Here is an 11,272-nt window from a genome sequence, read left to right as displayed (position 1 = left end):
GCTGAGGGTCACCCAGGGTGGTAAGCTGAGGAGGATTGGAGCAGGAGGCTTGAGGAGTCTGGGAGGCCTGAGAGTTTGGAAAGTCTGGCTGAGAGCTCCATGCAGGGCGAGAGCCTTGGAGGTGAAGGTCAGCTGCCCAATGTCCTCTTTTAGACGCCCTCCTGAACCGTCGAGAGAGGGAGTGGTGGAAGGCAGTGACTTTCATGGAAGCAGGGGACAGTCTCATCCTTCTGGGGCTTCTAAGGTTTGGAAGGCAGGGAGATGGAAAAGACAGCTTCCACATTTTTTTTTTTTAAAGAGAGAGAGAGAGAGAGAGAGAGAGAGAGAGAGAGAGAGAGAGAGAATTTTTTTTTTTTTTTTTGTAGATGGACACCACACAATGCCTTTATTTTTATGTGGTGGTGAGAATCGAACCAGGGTCCCGCCAGTGCTAGGGGAGCGCTCTACCGCTGAGCCACAACCCCAGCCCAAGTTTCCACAATGCTTTATGAGTCTGGGAGTCACACACATTAAATTCTGATGGCTGGGCTGGGACTGTGGCTCAGGTAGATAGAGTGCTTGTCTAGCATGGGTGAGGCACTGGGTTTGATCCTCAGCACCACATTAAATAAATAAGTAAGTAAGTAAACAAACAAATAAATAAAATAAAGGTATAAAAAAAATTCTACAGCCCAGCATTTTGTAGGATCAACATGTCTGGGCTGACTCATGATTTATTCATTTATTTCAAATGACCCTGATGAGGCAGGGGAATTTGTATGCTACTTATGGCTCGGCACCTTCATAATCATATTCATATTCTTTTAAATTTGATTTTTCTTTTTTGGTACCAGGGATTGAACCCAGGGGCACTTAACCACTGAGTCACATCCCCAGCCCTTTTGATATTTTATTCTGAGACAGGGTCTCACTAAGTTATTTAGGGACTTGCTAAATTGCTGAGGCTGGCTTTGAACTTTCGATCCTCTTGCCTTAGCCTCCCTAGTAGCTGGGTTTACAGACATGCATCACTGTGCCTGGCTTAAATTAGTCTTGATAATCTGACTTGCCTCTTTAATAAACAGAACTATAAATCCTTCCACCCCAGGTATAAATAGGATTTCATAACTGTACATTGCTTTGTGTTTTATTGCTGCCCATTAGATAAATGCTTTTGGTGTGAGGTATCAGAATATATATCTAACATTAGTGATGTCACTGAGCTTATTCATGCATTTACTGATTATTTCAGTAATTATTTGTTACCTGTTCCTTGACCCCGTCCTTTCTGAAAGAGCTCAGTGCCAGAGCAAAGGATAGTTGTGGTGGGGGGAGTGTGGATGTACTAATTATGGTGCTGCCACTAAGGCACAGGCGTGTGCCACCGTGCCTGGCTTGTTCCAGTCTTTTTTACTATTTTTATGTATATTTTAGTTGTTGATGGACCTTTATTTTGTTTATTTATTTATATGTGGTGCTGAGAATCGAACCCAGTGCCTCATACATGCTAGGCAAGTGTTCTACCACTGAGCCATAACCCTAGCCCCTTGTCCCAGTTTAAAAAAAAAATCTACCATAATTCAAATCATGCAGACATGGTTATACTCTCAGAAAGATTAAAACTTTATTAACATGTATTAACTGTGCACACCAATGGGGTTCAGTATGATAGTTCCATACATGCATATGGCACACATGAATCATATCTGACCTCCTTACCCCATCTCTCCCTTTCTAGTCTCCACTATTCTGCTTTTGAGTTGAATTTTTCAATTTCCACATAATGAGAGAATATGTGGCGCTTGTCTTTCTGTATCTGGTTTATTTCACTTAACATAATTTCCTCTAGTTCCATGCATTGTGCCACAAGTGACAGGGTATTATTCTTCTTTATGGCTAAACAATGCTCTATTGCATGTATTATATATACACATACACATATATAATACATGCAATGTATATGTATACATGTATGTCTATACATGTATACATATATTTATGTTTATCACATATATATATATATACATATATCTATATCACAGATATATGTATGTGATTAAGTATATATATGATACTGACATGTGATATATATGTATGTAGGTATATACATATATGATATGTATACATATACACATATATATGAGTATACATGATATCACATATATGATATATCACATTTTCTATATCCATTCATCTGTTGACTGGCTTCTATTTTAATTCTGTATTTAGCTATTGTGAATAGTAAGTAAGTACTATGTGGGGATACAGGGATGTCTTTGGTATGATGATTTCAATTCCATTGGATCTGTGCTCAGAATGGAATAGATGGATCATATGGTAGATCTGTTTTTAGTTTTTTGAGGAACCTCCATCCTGATTTCCATAATGGCTATAGTAATTTACATTCTCACCAACAGTATAGAATAGTCCCTTTTCCTCCACATTCTTGCCAGCATTTTTTTTTTATAATAACTATTCTAACTGGATTGAGATGGTATCTCATTATAGTTTTGATTTGCATTTCCCTGATGGCTAATGATATTGAGCATTTTCTCATATATGTGTTGGCTGTTTGTATCTTTTCTTTTGAGAAGTGTTTATTCAGATAATTAGCCCATTTTAAAATTGGATTACTGTTTTTTCTTAAGTTTTTTTGAGTTATTAAACATTAATCCTCTGTCAGATAAATAATTGGCAGATATTTTCTCCCATTCTGTTGGTTGACTCTTTACTCTGTTGATTGTTTCCTTTGCTGTGCAGAAGCTTCTTAATTTGATGTAATCCCTTTTTTTTTGGTTAATTCTTACTTTGATTTCCTGAGCTAATGGAGTTCTATCCAGAAAATCATTGCCTATAACAATATCTTGAAGTGTTTTCTTCCAGTAGTATCAGAGTTTCTGGTCTTTTATATTTAGGTATCTGATCCATCTTGAGTTGACTTTTGTATAGGGTGAGAGATAGGGGTCTTTTGCAGGTGAGTATCCAGTTTTCCCAGCACCATTTATTGAAATGGCTGTCCTTTTCCCAATGTATGTTTTTTCGAGAATCAGCTGTAGATGTGTGGGTTTATTTCTGGGATCTCTACTCTCTCCCATTGGTCTACCAGTCTGTTTTTATGCCCGTACCATGTTGTTGTTTTGATATTATTCTGAAGTATGTCTTTTTTTTTTTTTTTTGTACCAGGGATTAAACCCAGGGTCACTCAACCACTGAGCCACATTTCCAGCCCATTTTTTATTTGAGACAGGATCTCGCTGAGTTGTTCAGGGCATTGCTAAGTTGCTGAGACTGGCTTTGAACTTGTGATCCTCCTGCCTTAGCCTCCCAAGCCACTGGGATTTCAGGTTTGCACCACTGTGTCTGGCTTGAACTATGTCTTAAAATCAGGCATTGTTCTTTTTGCTTAGTATTGCTTTGGTTATTCAGGATCTTTTAAAAATATGTATATATATGATTTGTAGTATTGTTTTTTCAGGTTTTGTGAAAAACATCATTGGTGTTTTGATAAGGACTGCATTGAATTTTTGTCTCCTGTTTTGACCTCAAAGATTGCTCTGAAATGATGAGTGTGTACCTTTGTACATGTGTGTGCACTTAAGATAATTTTATAACAATCCAAGAAAGCAACTTCATTAGGTACCTGCGGTGAGTGAGTGGGGCACCTTACACCCACTATCTCATTTAATCTTTCCATGATGCTTTAAGTTGGTATTATTATCCCCACTTTAGAGGTAAGGAAACCAATAGTACAAGAGGTTGAATAACTTTTTAACCTCCAGAGTGGCAGAGCTGGGATTGGAAGCAGGGTCTGACACTAAACTGCCTCGTCCATTCAGCCCATGTGAGCCCTTTATGTAGGATGCTTTCTAAAATGCTCAACCTCTCTTAAGCTTTTGTTTTATATTTAGTACTTTCCAAAATTTTACTGATCAAAAAATCATTGGTGTCCCTTTCCCCTAACAGGAAGCATTTCTTGATTTCCCTTTACCCACTGAATGTTCGTTCTGGACCTAGGACACTTTCGGATCTCCACTATTATGATTTAACAGTTTACCTTATTTTCTTTATCACAAAGTAGGTTAAACAGGTTTATTTGCTGCATCTGTGACCATAAAGAACCAAATTGTTAGTGTTTGCTCTTGCATTCACACTTATGAACATTCTCACTCTTTATGACTGAGCAGCACTGTGTGTAGCGACCTGGGAAATGGTATTTAAAAATAGTTTGTCTACACATTTGGAAGGATTTAAGGGTACTATGGTCTAAGCTGCAAAAATAGTATCACTATATCTTAGCAGGGTCTGAAAGGAGTGACTGTTGGGTAGAAAATGAGATAGATGATATTTATTTGGTCATATCTCTTGTCTGCACTGAGTGAAACCACCATAGAGGTAAGCTGGATAGTGTGCTTCCTATTATTAATAACAAAAACAGAGTAACCAGAACAGCATGACCCCCACAAAATGCATAGATAGCTTAGAAGAGCCATAGGTGGTGAGTGATTTTCTGACAAATTAAACCACTTTATGGGGTACCGTGGGACTCCAGAGGAGACTGATGGCTCACTGTTCCCGAGAGGTGAGAAAAGATAGATGACTGTTATGGAGGAGACAGCAGCATTCATTTATCCACCCATGTGCTCATTCCCATGATGCAGGGGATAGACAAGATGAGAGGCAGACGCACCTTGAGTTAGCTAGGTACTAACCTATCTGTGCTCCAGTTTTATCATTGATAAAATGTGAAAACCCCTCCCCTTTGGGTGTTGGAGGGGTACATCCATCATTCACGAGAAGGACTTTGAACTGCGTTGGCACACAGTGAGCACTCAAAATGGGTAACTGTCACTGCGGTGGCCACCTCTCTTGTTCTACTGTTCGAGGAACTCCAAGTTTCAAGCAGCCGTTCCTTACAGGGTTGGGTCGATGGGCTGAGGGTTGCCTGCAGGAGGCATCTGACAGTCTCTGGGACTTTTGTTGGTTGTCACATTGAGTGGTGATCACAGGCCTCAAGAGGAGAGAGGCCAGAGATGCTGCCAAATCTCCTATAATGCATAGCATGCTCCCTGCCCCCCAAACTATAATTGGCTCCAGCATGTTAATAGGTGGAGAAGCCCTGGAGGAAGAGGCATGTCAGTTAGTAGTTACAATTCACTGGAATAGTTATTGGAAATATGTGAAAGAAGAGGAGCCCCAGCCAGGCAATCAGAGGCCACGGGATATTTGTGTGGCTGTTTATCTCCTCTAGTCCCGACATCTGCCCATGAAGAGGGTCTTTGGTGCCCATTTAGAGATGAGGAATGCTCAAGGTTAGTAAGTGAAGGATCCAGAATTCACTGCCAGATGATCTGACCCTACAGCCCAGGTCTGAACTACCGCATGCTTGAAGAGAAACGTGAGATATGGAAGGGGGCTTGTTGGGTAGGCCATGGCTGCAGGGCATCCCGGGGGTTTTCATGAGGCCCCTTGAGGGAGCTGCAGCGGCCAATGTGGCCTGAGCTGAGAGAGATGGGAAGAGGGGGAGGAAGTGAGTCTGGGAAGGGGTGGGGTCGGATTTGGAAGGTGCCTTGAGAGGCCTACTGTGGAGTTGGGAAAGTGGAAAATCATGGAAGCATCTAAGCAAGGTGGAGACAGGATGGGAAATTCCTACTGGGAAAAAACAAACAAACAAACAAACAAAAAAAACCTTTTAGGTTGGAGGATGGAGCTATTGCAAGAAGACCACTTAGAGGAATATTGCAACCTCATAGGTGGGAGAGGCTAAAAGACAGAGAAAGGGCTGCCTGAGAGAGTCGAGAAAGAACACTTGAGCGTGACTCATTCTGCATTCAGCAAAGACTTCTCGAGTGCTGCTCTGTGCTCCATACCCCTGACTGTTCAGGCAGAGGCCAAGTAGGCCATGCATAGCCTGCCCAAAACACCGGATCCTGGGGCTGACCTTTTCATGTTAAATTCTTTCCACTTATGGCTGTGTTACTTGGGTAAGTGTCACTCCTGACCTTGGTACCCCCTTTTTAATGTAAAATGGAGATTGTGATAGTGGACCATCCTGTGAGAGTGGTCTAAGGTGCGGAGGTGAGGATGGAAATAAACAAGTTCAGTAACCTTCAGCTATACTTGTTAGGGAACAAAGAAGCCAGAAATCTAAATTATGTGCATTCTGGAGTTCTCCCAAGGGGAAGAAAAGAAGACTCCTGAAATGCCCTTTGGGACTTTAAATCCTAAGTTTTTTAATGGACAGATTTTGCTTGTCTTATTGAAGTACAAATTTCTCTTCACAGAAGTTGCCCCCAGAGCTGGCCTGACTGCATATACCAAGTTACTCTGTCTCTGGGACTTGAGCCTGATAGCTATTTAACTATAAGAGAGGCCTGAGGATCTTCTATGTAGGGTCAGGCCCCTTTCACATGAACCCTTCTGGAAAAAGGAGACACTAATCCACTTCTGCTAGGTTGTGTTTGGTGTCCTAGGGATCCACTTGAGTCGGGGCTCAGTGTTCAGCACACCCATAGAAGATCCATCCATTAGTGGCATCTTACAAGGGAAACTTCCCAGGGAATTGCTGGAATCATAAGGAATGTCTATCACTTAGTGACCTGCTTTCCTCTGGGCACTGTCCTCAGGGCCCCTGTCCTTTAGCACATTTAGGCTTCAGATAGTCACTATCTTCATCATCATTCCATTTTAGCAAAGCATAAATAAATTCTAAGAAGTTCAGTAACTTGTCCAAGGCCACACAGCTAGTAAGCGGCTGGACTGGGATTTGAGTCTTGGGAAGTCAGGCTCCAGAGCCCACCCACCTAACCATTGCTTATTTGCAGCAATGGAGAGTGTTCCCTATGCTTCTTTTGAAAGGTTTTACTCCAAAGAAAAAGACTGGAGGGAGAAGGAGAAGTGATCTGGGAAACCTGGGCTGTCTGACTTGGGGCTCTAGCTCTGCAAGTGTGGACTATTGCTCTTTCAAAGAGGGAAAGGAACATGAGCCTTAGAGTCAGATCCACAGTGCCTCAGCCCACTGAACCTGAGGTTCCCCTAATAGTTAAGAGACTGGAGAGCCCTTCTCACTGGGATTGCTGGTGACAAAGTGCCCAGCAGAGTGCCTTGAATGTCCTGGAATATTCTTTTCTTCCCCCATCTTCTCAGAGTGAATTTCAGGGAATACAATTGAATAGACAAAGGTAAGCCTCCCTGGAGAACTTGCATTCATTTGGTGGTGAATACAGTATATTAAATGTGTTTTTGAAGTTACAGTTTCCATGAATTTGATTTGATAGTCACTGTGTCCTGACAACTTCTTTATCTCCATGCTCTCAAGCATCACAATTCCTACCTTCCTGTTCCCAGTACAGTCATCTGAGAAGCTTGGTGCTACTAGCCTTGGAGAGAGTCATGAAGCACTCATCATCTTCTGTAATCCTCAAAGAATAAAATCATAAAGAGTCTTTGCTGGTGATGGGAAAAGAGGGATGCTGCAGCCTTCATGGTGTTGATTTGTAGCAGTCATTTTTCAGAATGTGCATTCTCAGATGTTTTTGGTCTGGACTTCCCTGGAGTATGGGCCTTTGGGGGAGATGTCTCTTATCATCTTGTTTAATGAATACCATTTGGCATCGTTAATTAAGCACCCAGTGTGTAGGCTGAGTGGTAGGTAGTTTGTATAATATTACTGAGTCTCATGTGACTCTCCCCATTGCTGCAAGAGGTGGCCACAGTTACTGCCCCATTTTACAGAGTGTAAAGTTCTCGTGCCTTGCTAGTGTCAAATTAGAACTTGAACTTAAATTTGATTTAAGAGATGGGCAGTTGCTTGAGAAGACTGGTTGGGTTCCATGCTGAGGTCCTGGAGGTGGACCTTTGAGGACATAGTGACCAAAGCCGCTATTCTGTGGATAGAGGGAGGGCTAGAGATTGTGAACTGCGAAAACCTTTGTTTCTAGAAGCAGATGTTGGAAAATTTGCACGATCCTTGAACATTTCCCAAGGCTGTAGCATTTGCCATCCTCTTCTGCCAAGACCCACATCACTATCTCATTCATTCATTAATTGATTCATTCTATGAATTTATTGTCTACTGTTTTCTAGACACAGGTTCTGGGGTGTAATGTGAATAAAAGTTAGATGTGTTCCTTGCCCTTTTGGAGTTTTATAACTAGGATGACTGAACATCCAGTTTTTGTGGTTCTGGAGCAATTGTTAATAATACCTCATTATCTTTAAAAATCATCCTGGTTTCAAAAATAGCATTTACCATCCTCTTCTGCCAAGACCCACATCACTATCTCACTCATCATTAATTGCTTCATTCTATGAATTTATTGTCTACTGTTTGTAGGCTAATGGAAGAAGCAAACCTTGTGCATATAATCATATAAATGTGTGAATAAAACCAGGATGAAAGCTGCAAAAGGGTGGTGGCTAAAGTCATGGGACACCTGAGCAGAACAACTGACTCAGTAGGTCAGGAATTCCAGGCAGGGGGATCTGAATGTCAACAGACAGGGGGCAGACCATGTAGGGACTGATTTTGGATTTTATCCTAAGAAGCTACAGTCGTTTCAAGCCTTAGGGTGAAATGATCTTGTCAATGAGTACATTACCATTTTGATCCCCATATATATAAACCCAAGGCGTAGCAGTGGTGGATACAAGCTGGTTTTAAGTCATTTGTGTCATTCATTTGTTTAACAACCAAACATTTATTGGATGTATAGTTGGCACTCTGATGAGTGTTTTGCTCCGGATTTCTGAACTGATTTATCCTCAGTGGAGCTGAAACTCAACTCCTGGGAATACCCTTCATGGGTCCTCCATGTTGGGTGATGCCTTTCCTGCTTGGCCCCACAGATTAGACATTACTATTTGCCACTACATTTATTAAGACTCTATTGGGTGATCTTCACTTTTCTCATCTTCCTTCTCCCATGACTGTGAGCTCTCTGTGTCTTATTGATGCATCCACATGCCTGGCCCAGTGGCGAGTCAATGGAAGAGGCTTAAGTTTTGAGGAATGAAGAAATGGTGCTTTTTATATCTGTTTTGGAGACCAAGAGCCCCTCATTGAGAACTTACACAGGAGCAAAGCTGAAAATTCTTTTGTTTCTATGGAACAGAAATGCCCTTACTTTTTGGTCTGGTTGTTAACAGTACTTCCCTCAGAAGTTTCTGTCTTCTTTATGCATAAGCAGATTCTCTTTGGAGGTATTTATAACTCCCAAACTTTACATATTTAGGAATGTGGGATTCTAAGGAAAGCAGTCTGTCAGGAGGCGTGGCACTGAGATGGTCATGCATCGGGCCAAGGGAATCCTGGCTGTGACTCCACAGTGCCCATTTCCTGTCCCAGGAGGCCTCTTTCCAAGCAGCTTTTTGTACAGGAAGTTTAGGCAAGATCCCAGGCAGCAGGTGACCTCTGGTGAGTGCAGGTCTGGGTTCTTAGTGCCCAAGGACACAGCTCTGAGGGGCTGAAGCGACTCCTCCTGGCTGTTGCCTTGAAGTTAGAGGCTCTGTCTGTCTGTCAGGGAATTGATCATGCGGAAGATTGTTCAGTGTTTGCAGGATCGGGCCTGCAGCCCTTGGCCTGCCCCTACAGGCCTCCACTTCATTATTATTATTGTTTTTATCCCCAGGGTTGTTGACTCTATCACTCTTTAGTGAAGAAGATTTAAAGCTTTTAAGCCAGAGATTAAAGAGCTAATGGAAATTGGCATGCCACTGGAAAATGAATTTTCAAATGAGAACTCACTGTTCCAAACAGCAAAACCCAACAAAACTCCCACAAAACATAAAACCAAACCTCAGAAATGAATGATACTGTGTCCACATTTCTATACAAATGCAATGAAATAACAAGCTTTTGAGAGTGGGTGACTTGTACAACTATTCTTATTATGATCAAATGTATTCATTGAGATAACTAATATTTACTGAATACCTGTCATGAAGCAGGTGCCATATCAGGCTCTAGTGATGACAAAAAATAGCAAAACATGGGAGATGTCATCACCCTGTCCTTCAGGAGCTTGCAGTAGAGCATTGACTGTGTCACTGACTTTGCAATGTTTACTGCTATGTGTGCTTTATATACAGTCGCTCATTCAGTCATTACAACAAGTTCCTTTGAAACAGGTGAATAACTTGCCCAAGCTTAAGTGAGAGGTAGAACTGAGACCTGGACAAGGCAGTCTGGCTCTGTGTCTGTGCTTTTTGCCCATGATGCTCCACTCCTTGGTTGGGAAGACTGACTTGGCTTGCATGCAGTCCACCTGTGAGGAGAGTATAGACAGTGAGGCTTGCTTTCTGGATTGCTTACCGGCTGTCCCCTGGAGGGACGTGCCTTTGTGTCTTTCCATAAGGTGTGGAGGCTGAGTCAATATATTCTATTTAAAACCAAAGTACATGAGTTATCTTTCAGTCTGCAATTAAGGGTAGCTTATCAGTCTATATGGAGAACATTTATTTTTCCTTCCTTCTTGATGGAAATGGGGAGAGATGAAAAGCTTGTTTGTGCAGGTTAACTGACTTAATGAGTGAGGATTTTACTTTTTGTTTTTAAGTGGGAACAAAATTCTGATTTTTTCTATATTGTCCTAGAAGGTGACATAATCAATGAACTTTAGAGAAATGTTTAAGAGCTGGACAGAAGGCTATTTGTGAGAGACAGGAGAAGACTGGGATTAAAACAGAGGACACTAACCAAGTTCAGCTCTGTCACTAACTACTAGACCCATGGGTACATTTCTTCTGTTTTCTGTTGTCTCATTTATAAAATAAAATAGTAATGAGATCTATTATTCCAGCCCTTTTTAAAAATTTATTTTTAGTTGTAGTTGGACACAATACCATTATTTTGTTTATTTATTTTTATGTGGTACTGAGGATTGAACCCAGGGTCTCGCACATGCTGGTGAGTGCTCTATCACTGAACCACAACCCCAGCCCCTATTCCAGCCTTTTTTATGAGGAATGAGTAAGATAAGAAGATTCTAGCACATTGTAGGTGCAGGCTGCTATGGTTATTTTTATGGGTATTTTACAATATTTTTTTCAAAGTCTCTGGAATTGTCTCCACTTCCTTGTCCGTCCCCTTATCAAACTGTGCTTTCAGAGATAGGCTGGTAGTGGGTGCTGACTCATTTTCTAAGGGGGAGAGACACAGGACATGAAATATTATTATTATTATTATTATTGTGGGGCTGGGCATTGAACCCAGGGTCTTGTGCATGTGTGGCAAGCACTCTACAACTGAGCTATATCCCCAGCCCTGAAATATTAATCTGAGATTAATATTGAGCAC

At 41.5% G+C, this 11,272-nt stretch overlaps 1 protein-coding gene across 1 annotated transcript in view; it reads left to right on the top strand.

Annotated features, from left to right (window-relative positions):
- Window positions 1-11,272, top strand: part of Kcnk10 (potassium two pore domain channel subfamily K member 10) — a 125,795-nt gene that overhangs the window by 51,437 nt on the left and 63,086 nt on the right. The window contains exon 3 of the mRNA XM_048799525.1: window positions 5,228-5,288. Within this exon, the coding sequence (XP_048655482.1) occupies window positions 5,228-5,288 (61 nt within the window). The remainder of the gene's footprint in view (window positions 1-5,227; window positions 5,289-11,272) is intronic.

Source organism: Marmota marmota, unplaced genomic scaffold (genome assembly GCF_001458135.2).
Source record: "Marmota marmota marmota unplaced genomic scaffold, marMar, whole genome shotgun sequence".
Classification (NCBI taxonomy): Eukaryota; Metazoa; Chordata; class Mammalia; order Rodentia; family Sciuridae; genus Marmota; species Marmota marmota.
This window is presented reverse-complemented; position numbering and strand designations above follow the sequence as displayed.